Here is an 18522-nt window from a genome sequence, read left to right on the forward strand (position 1 = left end):
TGTCAGCAGTGCTGCTTAACACTCCTGAATTCCAGGACAGCCTCCTCCCTGTGCACGGATCCCAGGGCTCTGACAAGACTTCCCACTCAGGAGAGCTGGCCAGTGGGCTGTTCCGTGGACCCCCTCCGCTAAAGCCAGGCACTTGCCGAGCTGTGTGTGCCAGCCCAAGAGCTTGATTTAATTGTCGATAGAAGGAAATAATAGATATCTCTCACAGGTTTTAATATGATCTTAAAATAGGGGAAAGTTTTCTGTTATGACATTGACATAGAGGCAATGATTTTGAGTAATGCAGGATGATGTGGGGCTGCTTAAGATTAAATACGAGCTATATAAAGGCCTGTCAGAGTGAATTCTAATGTGCCATGAGACACTTTGCATACCCTTAAATATGCAAAATGTCTCTTGGCACCCTAGAATTCTTTCTGACAAGCCTTTATATAGCTCTTACTTAAAGTCCTACTTTATTTTTAGGGCCTGGGTCCTCAGAGCTGCTCTTTGAGTCGAGGCAACAAAGGGCACAGTTGATCCGCTTGTTTCTTTAGTGAGGGGAAAAAAAAAAACACAATACAAAAAAAAAAGCAGCGAAAAGTGGAAGCTTGTTTAATATTGTTCTACCATCCTCCTGAAAGGCATAATAATTTGAGTTACATATCTGAACTGATTGGAGTCACAGAATCATAGCTCCTTTTTGCATTTAACAATATATACAATATAAAATAAATACATTTACACAAATGGACATTTGCTGGAGCACACGTATGGTACACATCACAAAAATATACAATTGATTGCTTTACAGATGTGATGCCCATCTACAGCTATAGACATGGTTTCATTATTATTATTAGTTATTATTATCATTAATATTTTTACTACTGGCTATAATGCAACTCCTGGATCATTGTAAGCAGTTTAAACTTTGTTTTGTCCGTTTACGATCTTTGCACATAAGACTGCCATAAAATGTTGTCCCAGGCAGGTAAACAGAGATGCTTAAATAATTAAAATACAATCACCGACATCCATTTTCTCTTCTATAAGAAAAATAGCAGTTTTAAATTTTTTATATCTTTTATGTCATCATTTAAATGCAAAATAGTGGAATAAATACAACAATCTGATTTGATTAAAACACGAGTGTCACTACAAGGAGTCAACACAATCATATTGCTTTAAATAAGAACAAACCTAAAAGAAAAATAAAACTGGAAATCGCACGGCTAACACATACACCTTGGTGACTTCCTGACCCTTGGCGTTAACTAAATGGTCTTGCTTGAAACTTGAAAAAACAATAAACTTTGCTCGAGCAAGGTACAAATGGGTATTTACCCTAAAGCCCGTGCATACTCTTTAGCTCTACATTTTAAGCTAGTTTATTTCCCCTTAGTTGTGAGATATTTGTCATTTTAAGAGGCCAAGTCTTTTAAACTGAGGATTACATATTGTATGTTCCTTAAATGTGTCTCTGTCTCACGTGATCACGTGCAGGCTCTGGCTTCTGAAGCCCAAAGACTTCAGTGTGATACGTGACATGGTGGGTATAATGTCTATATTCCACTTGTCTATATATATATTGTGTGATTGCGCAGTAGTAAGTTGAACCCTGCATGAGCCTTCTGGAAAATAATGTTTTCAAACACTTACATGATGAAAGAATCTTACAGGATCAGCACCTTTTTATCCCCCCAGGAGTTGTATTTTTCTGCTGATGTTGTGGTCAGGGATTTGCCAATTGTTTTGTTTTGTTTTTGTTTTTTGTTTTTTAACTTATCACAGCTATCAATTTCAAGTTATTGACCATCCGAATGAATTGCTAATGATGATGTACCTAGATTCACACTACAGTCACTTTCTCTACTGAGCACCACAATCTACGATATAGTCCCATATAGCTAATGATAGATACACAGTATTCCTAGCACAGGGCTGCAACCGCCTCAGCCCAAGGTATTTTGCTTAAAGCACACAAAGTAGCAATAGTTTTTGAAGCAAGTCCGCACCAAAAAGTTTTGCAACAACACAGAGCGAGTTAATAACAACATCTGAGAGATGATCGGGTGAAAGCCATATATACAGCATTTAAAAATTAGACTTATCTATATTCTTGAATATTCAAAGTTTTATGTCTAAGCTATACATCGGTATTCTATAATAAACCATTAGAGAAATTATCCCTTGTTTTGAAAATATTATTATGATTTTGATGTGTGTCTGATCGTAATGAATACTGGTTTGGAGTTTCAATCTCTTAGTTATTACTGGTAAGGAGTAGAGTACACTACTGTAGTCTCCTGAGGAAGTTTACATCCAATACTGTCTCTAAGTCTACCCTGTGTCTAAAAGCACACACCACAAGAATCCAAACACCACGACAACAAGACGACAGCTTCTGAATGCAACGTAAAGTTCAGAAAAGCGCAGCAAACATGGAACATTGAAGCTGAACTATTCTTCTGTTTGTTAGGAGTACAACTTTAATTACATCTGTGTACATAGATTAAGACTGTCCACAGAATACAGAGAGCAGCTACTAACACTGGTCCATTGGTAAAGCGTTCTACGGAGGTTACGGTTTTCTGGTTATTCGGCGACTGTAGGTTTCGGGAGGGGTGTCTGATGTCTTCCTTAGATTACACTTGGTTACAGTCTGAGACCTGACTGACCTTCATGCTGTGACTTGTTGAAAAGCACACCTGTTGGCTTAGCTCTTGGTAAAAACAAACAAAGAAACAAAACAAAGCCGGAGGTTAATTTTTAAACAACCATCCCTAAGTGGATCCACTCCTCTGGGAGCAGGGTTTTAGAATTTGGTCAGGCGTCTGCTGTCTTTGATGGTTGGTTGGTTTGAATTCTGGCACTTGCCTTATTGCCTCTGAAGTGATATTGGCTCACAGCTCCTTCTGAGAGAGTTTGTAGCTGCACACAGGCAGGCAGCGTCTCATTCCTAAACACGAGGGCAGCTAGAAATCGTATGGCGACTGTCCCTCCCAGCAGGGAGGTGGACTGGTGCTAATTCTACGGATAGGGGTCCCATGTGCAGTGCTCATGGGTGTGACCACTCAGTGTTACGGTAGCTGTAATCTAACCCTTGGTGTCAGTGAACATTTAGGCAAACTGGAGCTCATGTAAAAAACTGATGTTTGGGACCAGACTGGCACACAACATAAATTGCATCCGTGGTAATATGCACCTTCCCTTCAACTATTGCTTGAGTAAGGTAAATCCCCATATTAATAAATGGCTGAAAAGTGGTAAAGCTGGTACAAAAAAATCTCCATTTGTAAGAAGAAATGAAACATTTTTTTTTAAAAATCTTCCTTCAGGGTTCATTTGTCCTTCGTTAAAGTTCAATAGTTCAAAGCCAGCACGAAGTGGCGGTGTCCTAACCCTCTCTAGTATTGCATGAATGAATAAAGCTTAAACGATTCCCTGAAAAAGTTACATAGTAGCTAAACTAACCAATACCTGGAAGACTTGACAAAAGAATTAAGGAATCAAATGGCTGTAACTGATCTAGATGAGAAAGCAAGGAGGAGCAGCCGATGCCGCCGCTTAAGCTGTCTGATCGGAGGCTGCTCCGTGGAATTTAATACTGCACTAAGTCGATTCGTTTGCGTTGCACTGTACTTCAGGGACGGTCCTCTCTTTGATTCCTTACTCACTGGGGATGTCATGGTTCACGACAAGTTCACTGGCATATCCATATTATGGATCTCTGTCCTTTGGCAGGGCTGGCTTCCATCTCTCTCCAGTTAGAGACCGCTTTTAAGAGTTCAGCAGCATAAGGGACGGAGGGAAAGGGAAAGACAGGGGAGGAAGAGAAAGGGAAGAGACACAAGAGGCAAGAGAAATGTTCCTTACAATTAGAGGTATTGAGTAGTAGTGTGAAGGAGGCGGGGTGAGAAAAGAAACAGGGAGAAGACCAAGGCAAGAAAAGAAGTTTGAGGAAAGGAAGAAGAAAGAAGTAAGAAGATGAAAGGAAGGGAAGGAAAGGGAGGGAGGGAGGGAGGGAGGGAGGGAGGGAGGGAGAAAGTAGGAACCACCAATAAAGGAAGAGGAACAGGGGAGATGGGGTCATGACCAGAGGAACAGCGGACTCAAGTAGAGGGAACCTATGGGGAAGGGTTAGTGGAATCCGCAGGCTGCGTGGTACTGTTGCTGCTAAAATATCAGTGCAGTCTGTTGATTTGTAATGTTGTTCACTAAACTCTAAGATTCTTCGACATCACTCTTGGGTTTATCTTCCCTTCTCAACGTGCAGGACGGGAGGGCCCAGGGGGCTTTTAGTCAGACCTTGGCCTCTAGCATTTCCAAAAAGAGTTTGTGCATGGGGACTTTGCCTTCTAGTTTGATGTTGTAGAAGTGCTGGACGGCCTTGGTGGAGGTCTGCCTCAGAAGGGGCAGCGTCATCAGCATCTTGCCTGCACGGCGAGGGTCTTCCATGTGCTGGCCGGCTTCGTAATCTTGCAGGGCCTCGTGTAACACATCCTGAAGTTTCTGAACAGCCTCCACATCTTCTATGTGCATGGAATCTACACAACAAAGCGAAACATGTCAGCAATCAGGAGAAAAGTAAAAATCAAAATAACCGAACAAAATGCAGCGTCTTACACCCACATGCACACCACAAACCAATATCACAAAGAGCACAGGTGAAAAGGTTCTCAGTAGAATGCCTGTGTGCTGTTGGGTACCTCAAAGTCAAAGCTGCCTCAAAAGACTTTGTTTCTACCATCAGTATGTTTTTCCCTGGTTTTCACTTAGTAATCTTCAATACAAGCTTGGAAGGTAGGAATTATTTTACTGGTAGGAATCCACATATACTGCAGCATCTATTACATATTGACTAGCAGAACATTTTAACAGAATATAATTTTAGCAGCTTGACGCTAAGCCTTTTACATGTGTTCATTTAACAAATGAACACAGGCGAACAAGGCGGACAGGGGAGATTCACAAGGACTTTGGGGGGAATATATATATGATCAAAATATATTATAATACATTCTCAAAGAATAAATAAAAATATTTTTTAAAATTCTAAATATTAGCTACAATAAATTTTAAATCCAAAATTCCTACCCTAAAGCCCATTTCTCAAAGGTTAGAAAAAGTTAATGACTAAGATCATAATTAACAACTGCACATGATACACAGAGCCTCTCACTATAATGGCATCCCCGGAGTTTCTTAATGTGTCCAAATTTTATATGTATTGCTAACATGTTATTAAGGTCTTCTTATGTACTCTATTTCCCTGCCAACCTTGAGTTGTAAGACCATTTCTCACATTTGTAATAGCGAATCTGCCCCTAAATTAACTAATTTAACAATCCAATTCAGTCAGGAACAAAAAGGGTTAACAAGGTTGCTGTAATTATCCTTGTGAGAAATGTGAAATGTGGATAAAAAATAAAACAGACACTTAATTATATACAAGTTTGAATCATTTAGCACATTGTATTGATTCTGATGACAGTTTATCTGTTAATTACACATAACGGACTCTCTGGGGACACTTCCTGTTTAATAATCCCTTTTCTCTGTGAGTATCGAGTGCAAATATATATGTAGTTAACAAAGTTTCACACAATTCAAACATATGTCACAGACTAAACTAAACACAACCTTGTAATAAAATCAAATAACAACAAACAGGCAAAGGAATTAGAACAAGAGATATAAGCAGTCAAATATTGTTGAAACTCTTGTGCTCATTAAAACTATTCTGTTATTTTTTTCTATTACAGGGTCATATAAAATTGTTTTACCAAGTCACTGATAAATCAGAGAATATTTATACTAAGGGGATAATAGTTGCATTCTGTGTTTACCTCCCAGGATTATACAATGCTGCCTTGGTGCTCAGGTTAACTTGGCATGGTAACCATGGCTATAGTGCAGCTATGCTCAGATATGAGGGAAGGTCAAAAGACCCTCGCCTAGAAGTCTCGTTATTATTCCTTCTTGCTCCTTCTCCTCACTTGAAAATGATCTTGGGAGATAATAAAGTATAAGGGAAGTGTCAGGGTAATTGCTAGTAGACTCTATGATGCATTCCAAGGGGTCATCACCCATAGAGGGATGGAACAAGGTGGGGAAGCAGCTGTTCTGTAGCCACTAGTCCTGTACATAACCCTTAACCATGTGCTGTCTCAGGCTCAAACTTAGTTTGCTCTATTTGTGCATGTATGTGTGTGTTATGCATGTTGGAATGTGTCAATGTACATGTGCACACGCATATGCATCTAGGTGACCTTCTTCAAGCATGATGTACTGTGCTTTCTGAGATAGGGTCTCAGTTCTTCACAATTTGCCAAGGCAGCTAGATTGGCTGGACAGTGAGTCCCCTGAGTCTTCCTGTCTCTGCTTCCCTATACTGGGACTGCAAGCGCCGGCTACCGTATCTGGCCTTTGGCATGGTTTCTTGTGATCCAAACACTGTTACTTGTGCCAGGGAGCATTCTACCAACTGAACCGTCTCACTAGCTCCAGAACTTGGTTTTCTTTTCATCAAATTTGGCTCCCAGAATATATATCAGTGATGACGGTATTCATCTCTCCAGCGAATGACGTGGAACTGCTGAGTGAGCTCACGGCATTGGCTCTTCCATCTTCATCAACAACACTCTCTACAGTGTTCCTAGCCATGACATCTCTGTTGTGTGAAGTCTGTGTCTTTGCAAGGGACAGGAGTAATGATTAGAAATGTCTATTTCATATTTTCCCAATCTGCCTCCAAGTTCCTGCCTTTGGTTTGGGTCATAACTACTCTAATAAACTGGAGTATGTTTCTCTTTTCTATGTGTTGTGACTTTAAACATGAGAAGCCCGCTGCAGCCCTCCCCTCAGCTTTTCCTTTGCTGCTACCCTGGCCTGGCCCAGGGAGATATACGAGCGGATGTCACAGGAAATGAGGCGAGAACAAATAGCAGAGCGATATGCTCACAAACAGCAATTAAGACTTCAAACTATTCTTTAAAGGCTGTGATTTAGCTGGAGAGATTTAAAAATGATTTAATCAAATTACTATGATAATTTAACTTCCCATTTACCGAGGAGATTCTAACTCGTTTTAGCTTTACCCATCCTCAGATCCGCTAATACTTTAAATGCAAACTCACTAAATCTGAACTATTTAATTAGACCGTGATTCAGCTGGCAGACTGCTGAAGGAAATATCTGTCTCCATTAGGGGCCCTGGTTCACGTGCTGGTTCTGTAAGTTGAATCTGCTCTGTGTGTTGGGCTTGGTTGACATGCAGGCGCCAGGCTCAGTGGAGGCGGCATTCACTGATTATTGAATTGGTTGTCTTTGGTTGGTGGTACTAGTTTCTCTCCAAATACATTTCCAAGGAAACAGATATCAGAATGAGAATGGGTGGAAACTGGGTAAAGGCGACAGCAGGGATCATGAGTTCATGAACACACTGACAGGGTAAAGCTGCACAGCAAGAACACTAGGCCAGCTGGTAAGGAACTTGGATACCTGGGCCCGGGGCCAGAACCACTAAATCAAAATATTGGGGCTTGGTCCATAACTTTCCAGTAAATCTTGGTTGGGGACTACTGAGTAGGTTAATATATATTATATATATATTATTAAAAAGAATTAAAATTTCAAAATATAACCAGAGTTCAAATAAGACACATATACTACTACTTATGGGCTGTTTCAACCTTTTGTAATCACCTTAATAATTAGCTATGTAGAGTGTTTTTTTAAATCTATGTATGTATGCATGTATGCATTTAATGTATATTGGTGTTTTCCTATATGTCTGTGTACCATGTGTGTGCAGTACATGCAGAGGCCAGAAGAGGGCCTCTTACCCCCGAGACTTGAACTGCTGACAGTTGTGAACTACACTGTGGGTGCTGGGTATCACATCTGGGTTCTCTAGATAGGCAATCAGTGCTGTTAATCACTGGAGTCACCTCTCCAATTCCGCTTTCATAATATTTGATATCTTACCCTATGAATGGTACCATGTGGCAGGGCATCATCCTAGTCTTTGACTCCAAGAACAGAGATAAACATCTGTTCCCATAGTTGGAACATCCAATGACTCTTCTGGCCATCACCAAAGACTTTACTTTTATTCATCAGCTGTAGTAAAGCTGTAGTAAAGCTGAATTGTGGACATGGCATGGCAACTCGGAGATCAATAGTCCAATTTGAGAACTGACTTCCTGCTTATAGCTCATTCTCCACAGTGGTGACTCAGTATCCAGGTCTTGCTTGAGCTAGAACTGCGTATCAGGACTATACATGTATGCTCAGTGTTAAGTCTAGTACGTTACATGAATCATTGTAGCTAGTGGTCCCCTTTGTGAGGCAGAGATGATTGCTTCATTGGGTGATTATAAACTGCCAACATAAAGGCCAGAGGATGTGGGCCAGTGTGGAGTGCTTTCCTAGCAATGCAATGTAGTCTACATGGAAAAGACTATTATTCCTGAACCTTAAAAGAATGAAACAGAACTAGCTAAACAACAAAACAAAATGGAGACATGAACAAAAGTCTGTTTCTTAAAAGAGAATTTATGTCTCAAATTTTCTAGGCACACTAGCTACAGTATTCTAGAGTGACCCTATGGTCAGCAATCAGCTCCCATTCAGACATGCTGGTCAACTCTACAATAAATGGTCTCTTGATTAACAAGATGGCTGCCTCTCAAAATTAAAAGAGTGAAAAGCCCTGATCCTATGTCTTATTTAAAGCACAGTAACGGGCCAACAGAGCTAAAAACGTGTGGCATTGCAATACAAGTCAGTGACAAGGTTGTCCTTCCCAACACATACAATTAGATTTATATGAAGGTTCCTAAATGCCCTAGGTTGCCATTGGCCATGGTTTCAAATGAGAATAGAATACCTTGTCATACCAAATAGCTTAAGTATCATCTAAATCTACTAAGTCACCTAAGAAACCTCTAGAAATCAACAGCTGACTAAATTGGAGCAGCTCCAAGCTTTAGTAAACACAAATACCTATGTTTATAATGACTTTTTAAAAGAAATTTTTTTTTTACATTTTGAAAACTAGAAAACAAAGAGGACTCAAGTATTTGTCTTCTTTTGTCTATAAACTATATTCCTAGTACCCCAAAAGTCAATAGGAAAAAAACCCAGGACTTCATACATATCTCATGACTGAATGAAAAACAAAAGTTGAGGCCATAGTTAATACTCTGCAATCTCTAGTGATGAGTGGATTTGAGTCATCAGTGACTTAAGCCTAACATCACTGCCTGCCTCTCACTAAACCATGAGCTACCTGCAGGTGCCACAGGGTGAGGACCTGAGTGTGATGTACACAAACATCAGAGAACAGAGAAAAAATTGAGAGCTTGTAGCATCCAGGCTATAGGGAAATCTGCAGGGCAGATGCTCCAGTTTCTACAACAGACCAAAGAAAATGTAAATAAAAGGGGACCATTTAGACTTGGATTATACATTTAGACTCAAATGTCCATCAATAATTTTTTCTTTAGAAAATTAGCAAGACTCCACCGTAACCACTAAACACAATTTAATAGCAAACACAGGGAAGTGATAACAATAAAAGCCAGGAGAGAAGATGCTATACATGAGGTTCCTCTTTAGGATAGAGTTAACTAGCCCTGTATGTACCCCTGTTACATTCACAGAATCCAGTGCATCTATCTGAAACAAAAGTGTTTATTTAGCACCTCTTTTCTACAAGCAGTTGCTTTGGAGTAAAGGGAGAAGGTTAGGGCTGCAATAGGACATCTGGAGGGGTTCCTGGCTCCTTTTCAGTCTCAGTTCTTTTACCTTGTTTTATTACACTCATTGTGCTAGACTGAAATTGACTCCCAAGATGCTCAAGTCCTACATCCTAGAGCCCATGAGGCATCTCACAGGGCTAAAGCAACTTCACATGTGATTATAATAGAATCTTCATATAGGAGACTCTCTTGGAATAGCCAGGCCAATAAAAGGAACAGGATAGCAATGCCATGAAGGATAGACTCCACAGCATGGGCTTTTATGATGTAGAAAGAGTCTGGTGCAGTGGGCATGCCTGGGTCCACAGAGATAGGGATTGAAAGCTGAAGGCTAGTCTTAACTACATAGCGGGACACTGTCTCGAGAATGTAAGAGAAAATGGAAAGATAGATGGATAGATAGATTTGATGGATGGATGGATGGATAGATGGATGAGTGGATGGATAGATGGATGGGGATGGATGGATAGATGGATGAGTGGATGGATAGATGGATGGATAGATGGATGAGTGGATGGATGGATGGATGGATAGATGGATGAGTGGATAGATGGATGGATGGATGGATGGATGGATGGATGAGTGAATGGATGGATGAATAGATGGGTAGATGGATTGGTGGATGGGTAGATGGATAGATGAGTGAATGCATGGGTGAATGGATGGATGGATGTAGATATGTTATGTAATGTGACCAATGAGAGAAGTCAAAGAAACAGACTCTTCTGTGATATTGCCAGAGGAGCTGAGCTATGTCAGCTCCTTGCACTACACCTGATGATACTGATTGTGGAATTCTGACCCCCAGAGATGAGAGAACAAACATTTTTTAAATGAAGACACAACTTATGTCTGCACTGAACATGCACAGTTTACCCTTGCCTATACAACATGATATGTCAAACACTTATCTGAATTTACCTGCCACCACTTATTATAAATAATCTAGAGATAAGTTAATAAAACAAACAGGTGTTGGTTAGATTAAACCATGCCATTTTACATAAGAAACTTGAAATTCTGCAGGTTTGTAACTTTCCTTGTGGGAAAAAAGTCTAGAATTAATTCCTCACAAATACCAAGGGACACCTGTGTTATAGTTTTCAGAAGACAGCAAAATAAAAAGTAGACATTGAATTCTAAAGTAATTTAGCACTATCAGTTTAGGTTTCCTTAGGTGAGATTGGAATGGCCCAAGTGGGACCTCGACAGCATGGAGCATGCTTGTCTGTGGGACAGAAACAATGTGTTGAGAGCAGGGACATGTCCAGCTTTTTGTCTTACAGTGACTTCAAGTCTTTGTCAGATTATCTCAGCTAGACATGGCTCCTGCATGTATACGCTTAGAGATGCCCCAAGAGGAGTTTTTTTTTAAAGAGGTGGCTATAGAAAAGTTCTCAAATAAACAAACAAGTAAATAGGTATAACCTTTTGGTCAGTAACTAAAGCTCTCTGTAGAACATCATAGAAATGGAGGCAAAATTTTGGAGTTGTCTAAGAGCCCAGTGGTGCCTGTATTTTACAAGGGGGATTTTGTTGGTGATGTCTCCTCTCATTGTTTAGTTTCACTGAGATACTAATATTCCTCCTTCAAGGCTCAGCACACAGTCTCCATACCAAATGCCCCTATACCAAAACAATGTCATTACCTCACCTGTATAACTACTTTCAAATATTTATGTCACTTAATGACAGTGGAGATTGTTTAATTCACTTACCTTACTTTACAGTAAAGAAAATACATAAAAGCCTAAACCTGGTTCTCTTAAATGAAGAGGATACAGACTTATAGAGTAAAGGATACTCTCACAGGGATGTTCTCACAGGGATGCTCTCACAAGATGCCCTCACAGGGATGCCCTCACATGGATATGCTCATAGGGATGCTCTCGCAGGGTGCACTCACAGGATGCCCTCACAAGATATTCTCACAGGGATGCCCTCACAGGGATGCCCTCACAGGGATGCCGTCACAGGGATGCCATCACAGGGATGCTCTCACAGGGATGCCCTCATAGGGATGCCCTCACGGTGATGCTCTCACAGGATGCCCTCACAGGGATGCCGCCACAGGGATGCTCTCACACAGATATGCTCACAGGGATGCTCATGCACAGATGTACTCACAGGATGTGCTCACAGAGATGTGCTCACACTGATATGACTATTATGATTTAAGAAACTCAAGTTGGATCCAAACAACACCAAATCTACATGTTTGGTGCTGTCTTCCAAATTATGGCAAAAACAAATGAACAAAGTAAGTAACCTATATTTAGATTATGAAAGAAAATGACTTTCTAGGTGGTTTACCTCAAAGTGAAAGGCTAGAGCTTTCGGTGGAGCTGGTAGGGACAATGCTATTTTGAATACAACCCAGGAATGTGGCGTGATTATAAAGAAGGTCTTGATAGGACCTAACTGTGGTTTGGAACTAGACACAACTCATTTTTCCTGGTACCAAGAAGCTAAATCGATGTTAGAATTGCCTGCACACAGAAATGCTCTGCAAAGCCATGATGCTCAGCAAGTAGAGCCGACACGGTAGGGAATCCTAACCAAGTCTTTTACACACAAGAAACTAAGGACCGTGTTAAACAAAGACTTCTGTGCCTGCAGCAATGCAGATTATTTCCTGGCCTGACGGCAGAAGAGATGGGATCGGAGTGTCTGTGTTTCAACAATATTACTGATTACAGTTCTAGTCTAAACTAGAACAGTTAGCTATAAAGTGTGCCTGGGACATCGCCAGTTGCCAATTCCTAGTGATTTTGAGGATGAGGTTGTAGCATTGCTCAGTGTTCACAATTAACCAACACTTTCCAAAATCAATTGGAAACATAAAAAGATATAAAATGTGCTTACTCTGTTAAAAACAAAAACAAAAACAAAAACAAAAACAATGAACAGAGTAAATGGTTTCAGTTAGAATCATTTTTATGATTATCGAGTAAATGTTCTTTGTAAAACCAGTACTGTAAATTTTTTCATCTAATTTGGAGAGATCCTATAACATGGAGGCTAAAACAAAATAACAAATTCTCAAAAAAATTCTATCTCGTATCCTACTTACACCCTCTACAGAGCAGGGCAAGGGTTTCTTGTGAGTTTCTAAAACAAGGTGATCTTTCATGCCCATAAAAAAAAAAATCATATTTTAAGTTTCACGGGAGAGGGAGGGAAAGTGGATTGTATGATAAGGAGCAGGTTATATTCACAATTAAACTGTGAAATGCTAACGCCCATTATAAAGACAAATAGGAAGGTACAACTTCATTGTTGAAAACAATTTCCCTTCTATCAGTCCAAGGATCCGTGCATCAATATTGTAGATGAACTGTTAATTACAAAATCAATTAAAAATTATTTCTAAAAACAGTCACGCATCCCGGCTCTCATGGGGGCAATTTGGGCAGAAGGTCTCATCTTGCCCAGACCGCGCCAAATCACAAAGTCGTCATCCACAAGTAAGCAAAAGCAATCTGGTTTTTCATTTTTCAGCGCGGCTGAGCCCAGCCTGAGATTGATCGTCACATATGGCCCCAGAAAACAAACTGTCAATACCTTGAATACTGCAGAATTTGAACAAATAGCCGTCCGCTCATTCAAGCCACTCGTAGCATCCCATTTAACAGATTTTATTGACAGTTTCCTTCTTGTAATTAAAGGGAAAACTACTGGCCGGCAACCAAGATAAAGTTCAAAGATAGGGTCAAAACAAAAGCAGCTGGAAAGAGCACCGTGTGTCTGTCGATGGTACATGGCTTCAGAGCCATTATTGACATGCAGGTATCTGACAATCAGCCTTTCATTAGGAGGGATCTATCCTGAAGTTTATGCAAATGTTAAAAGACACTGAAGACTGCGATCTAGCATTAGGGAAGGCACAAAGGGAAAGTTATAAAGTACCAGTGATTTTCACTTACCAGAGTTTGCGGCAATTTTAGCACACTCCTATTCAAATGCAAGGCATATGTATTTGTCGCTATTCCTATATATCTTAACCACCACTGAAGGCAGCTTCTTCAACAGAATTTGAAGTCTAGAGAATTCCAGACTATAAGGCATAGCACATTTTTTTTTCATAACAAAAATCAAAAGGCAACATGGTGTGTACTTTTCTCAACTGCAAAATTGGCCTTTTTTAGAGGAAGGGTGGGAGTGTTTCCCCATAACTCACTAAGGTTGACTTGCACAGAAACAACAATAGAGCTAATTTCGTCCCAACAGTGCCCATTTGTGTGAGTCCCCCAGGACCTTCTGCTTTGCTGTGGTCCAAATTAGTAAAAGCACAGGGTGGTAAAAGTGTCAGAGCATCTGAGAGCAAGTAAATAAGAACAGCTCCCTTTAAGTTTATTTTTCTTTCTAACTTTTCACTAGAAAGCTGCACTGATTATAACTTTGCTGACTCACGGGGAATTTACAAACTAGGTCTCACAAATCCGCAAGAAGAGAGGGAAAAGGGGGAAAACTGACAACGTTAACAATGCAACAATGACCACATCAATATGCCAACCTGAATTAGCAAGAGCTATCGCTTTGAGGGTGACGAATTCTTCTTTCTCCAGCTTCATGCTCTTGTATTTCTTCACCAGCTGCAGGATAGCATTATTTAGGTCAAGAAGGCCTGCTAATTTGGACTGGTCTTCATCCATTATATAGTCGTCTGCATAGACAAGTTCGTCCTCAAACGAAAGTGATCTGTACACAACACCGAGGATCAAGATTTCCATCCATGCGCTCTGCAGAAGGCTCATCTGATCCGCCAGGGACAGTGTGGAGAAGCCTGCACGGGAAGGAGGATGAGTGAGTTACACAATGCAACCGGGGCTTCCCAAGGTGGCTGGCCTCTGCCTCCTCGGAGCTCAGAACCAGGTTGCGCTCTCATTAGAAGTTTCTCTTCAACCTCAGTATCATTTTGTGAACCTAAATTCGACATCACAAGCCAGCTGCAGTGGTAGGGGCTACAGTAGAGTTACAAGTCACGCTGGGACACATGAGAGAGGTACGGGTTTTCTTACCTTCATTCACAGAGAAAACACTACACCGTCTCTCCGTGCTGTTTCCAACATTAAAGGGGGTGAGACTTTTCAGCTGCCTTCAACTACTTAGTTTTCAAAAACTAATATTGATGGGGTTGATGAAGGCAAAAGTAATCCCCCCCTCCCGGAAGAAAAGAATTTAAGCCACATGAGCATCACCACCTTGGAAATGTGTCTCCATAACAGTCACGTGATGAATTAAAACCAAATGAGCCCTCTGAGCTAGACGTTGACCTGCTGATATCAACACAGATTTCTCTTTTAAACGCTCACCAGCAGATACAGAAAGAGGAAGTCTTAGCTTAGCGGCCTTCTAGTGGAAGAGAAAAGCCACAATCCATTCTTATCATTAAAGTCTATTTGCTTAAAAAAATCTAAATATAGAAATAGTTGTTTGGCAGAGAACAGGCAGAGAGCCAGAGCCCAACCGTTATTGGCAATGCTCAGGCATGGCCTGGGTCGCTCCTCCTAGGCAGGACAGATGTGGGAAGTGCTCTAAGTGACAACTCACAATGTGCAACCACTGCATCTCCTTTTCACCTGAAATACCTGCCTCTGTCCTTTACTAAAATATCCATTGGGGCTATGCAAACTGTCTTCTATGCTTGAGTAACAAGAAACAAAAGCTGAGAAACAAAAGTAAAATCCTGTATAATAGGGAATGATGAAATAGGACAATTAGATCTACTTCACTAGATCTAAGTAGATGTGTGTATATATATATATATATATATATATATATATATATATATATATATATATATATTTTATATATATTTGTATCTCAGAGGTTCGAGCTCCATACTGGAATAGGACATGTCAGTGATGATAGCTGATGATGTGGTGACTGTTTCCAAGAGATCTGGAATGTATAAATTTTCTTTCTGATGATATGCAGAGAATCCAAGTATGGTGCCCAGTCCATGGTCACTGATTTACAGCCTCTCTAGCAGCAATCCTATAGAAAGGAGATCTTTGGAACTAATGCAACATTATGACATGATGACCCAATCATGAATATCCATGTGCACCCCCCTTCAAAAGCTCCTGACTCCTGTCAGTTGGTCTCAATTTTAGTCACATCGAAACAGTTTTGTTCCATACAACAGTAAAGCATTGCCTATAAATGCTTAATAAAACTATGAAGAGAGTTCCTTCACTTCCCTTGCCTTGGACTGTCATAGCACCTCTTTCATTATGGAGCACTTGATGGGGTTTCTTTGAGTCTAATTGCATAAGGCTTTAATTTTGATATTACATTAATAAATACATCCTGATGTTATTTTAAAGAACTTGATGAAGGAAATTAATTATCAAAGAAAATTAAGTTCTACAAGAGGGAAACAAGACTGTTTTTTCCACACCCCTGCTCCTACCGACACTGACCTACTGGAAAAGAAACACTAATAGGGGTTTCTTTTACAAATTCACTCAACAAAAGCAGCAGAAATCATCACTGGGAAACTTCTGGGCTTGAAGGAATGAATCTTTTTTTTTTTTTTTTAATTTTCCTGGTTTAATTCTTCCTCTTCAGGATCCTAAAGAGCAGTTTGTTGCCGCAGCAGATGGAGGGACCTCATAGCCCTGAGCATCGTCCTGAGACAGGCCAATCCTCCCTCCCAGACACCGCTGTTAGTAAATAGATTTACAGCATCCTCCAATCTCCACACATCTTCCTGCCGAATAATTAAAAGCAGGATGATTAGTTTATTGAGTGGAAGGAGGAACTTTTTTATTGAGGTCCATCCGTGATTTTATCAGGGCCAGCACTTTTACGGCTGTCACAGGGGTGCAGCCATCCAATTTTTCTTATCTGCCTGATTAATACAAACGCTGTTTCAGGACGCATTAATTAACAGATACAAATCTACGTTCTCATGGAAGGATCAATACTGAGAAGAAAAGAGGCATCAATGTGAATTTAGGGCTGATGATGGAGAAGGCGCGCTATCGACAGTTACGTGTGCGGAAACTTTAAAGTTGCACGGAGCCCCTTTGTCCCTGCGATTTACAAATTAACATTTTTTTCAACAACAACAACAATGTCTGCCACATTTCTTTGGGGTTTAATTAAGCAAAAGCAATAAAATTTCATTTTTAAAGGTTGAGTCTGCAATTTGTTTCCTCTGTATTGATGGCTCTGTATATGTGCCTGTGTGTCATCTGGTTTGCAAACCTAAATCTTTTCCTTTTATTTTACTATTATATAAAGAGAAAGAAAAGGCACCTTTTTTTTTTTTTTAGCATAGGCTGTAATAACTTTGCTTGCTTGGTGTCCTGAAGTATTTTTTCTACTTTGTTAAAGCAGTGTGATTTTTACAAAGCATCGATTAAAAGAAAAGAAAAGAAAAAGAAAAGAAAAAGACCCTTGCTTTATAGAATACAGCAGTCTGTGCTTCGATCTCATTTTGGCTTAAAATATCAGCGTCTCACCATTTTGGCCCTTTTTAAAAGTTCACCTTTACAGTCCAGAAACTGACACACAAAGACCTCCCCTGCTGCCCAAACCCTGAGGTAGCCCTCAGGCTGCCTCCAAAACAGTCATCTCCCCTGCCCCACCCCACCCCCATCTAAGGGGTCTGATATACAATAAAAAGTTTATTTCCATTCCATAAAACATGTATGTATGTATATATGTATGTATGTATATATGTATGTATGTATGTATATATGTATGTATGTATGTATATATGTATGTATGTATTTGCTTGCTTGCTTATTACACGTGGCCCAGGCTGACCTTGAACTTGTCATATGGCACAGGCTGCCCTGTCACTTGTGATCCTCCTGCCTCTGATTCCTGGGTGCTAGGATTACTGATATGCACCACCCTCCGTGCCTGGCTTTCCTCTCGCCCTCCCTTTAGGAGAGCTGCCGTATTTCCCTTCCGTGAAGACACATGGATGAAATAATATCTTTATCAGGAGACGAGAGCAAAGCACAGACACCGAAATGATGAGCGTAAACGAAAACGCTTCAATAATCAAGCTGACTCTAGGGATTCTTTCGAAAGCATGATTGTGTTACTGGCTCACAGATACTTGGGTCCAAATGATAATTACTTGTTTGTGCTCTTACCAGGACATTTAATGGTGTTTTATAGCCAGCAGACTACAAAGTCGAGTCCTTGTCATCTATAACATGTAGCTATCTTTGGCAAGATACCTTTTTCTCCAGTGAAATGAGATGGGGTTTGCCATTGTGTCCCTCAAAGTTCATGAGCTCTCCATCCCCAGATCTTAATCTCTGGCTCGCGGCCGGTTATGGTTCCTTCTTCAGCCCTGTTACGGCTTTTTAAAACACGCCCAGCACATCTTTCTCTTTCCCCTCTGCAGCGCCTTCTAATGATGCCACTGACAAGTCTGATCTCTCTTCATCTGTCCTGGAGTCAGTGCCATTTGCTGTGTCTCAGGCATTTTGCTCGGCAGAAGGGCTCTCTACCCTGACCCGCAGCTAAACTGTGTGTTTATCTGCACTACAGTGTGCTCCAAATACACCAGATGACAGTGGAGAATAACATCACTTGGAAGGATTGAAGAGCTCCTCAAAAAGCGGGTGCCCCTGAGGTAGTAGACTTGAAGAAAGCATGCTTTGTGCCAAGCTCCTTGCCTGTTTCTGTTGGAGCCTTCAGGAACTGACAGTGGTGCCATGGGCACTCGTCAGTAACAATTTTTTTTTTCAGCCTGGCAAACTCATGCACTTTACAGTCAACGTACAAAAAA

The 18522-nt window shown here is 40.6% G+C and overlaps 1 protein-coding gene across 14 annotated transcripts in view; it reads right to left on the bottom strand.

The window, feature by feature from the left end:
• Positions 1-587: 587 nt before the first annotated feature.
• Positions 588-18522, bottom strand: part of ESRRG (estrogen related receptor gamma) — a 604250-nt gene continuing 586315 nt past the window's right edge. For all 14 annotated transcript variants that reach the window (XM_084773293.1, XM_084773294.1, XM_084773292.1 and 11 more), the window contains 2 exons: positions 14275-14544; positions 588-4538 (listed from right to left, as the gene is read on the bottom strand). In XM_084773293.1, the coding sequence (XP_084629419.1) occupies positions 4294-4538; positions 14275-14544 (515 nt within the window). In that variant the 3' untranslated portion in view covers positions 588-4293. The remainder of the gene's footprint in view (positions 4539-14274; positions 14545-18522) is intronic.

This window comes from Acomys minous (genome assembly GCF_964271855.1).
Source record: "Acomys minous genome assembly, chromosome: 1".
NCBI classification, from domain to species: domain Eukaryota; kingdom Metazoa; phylum Chordata; class Mammalia; order Rodentia; family Muridae; genus Acomys; species Acomys minous.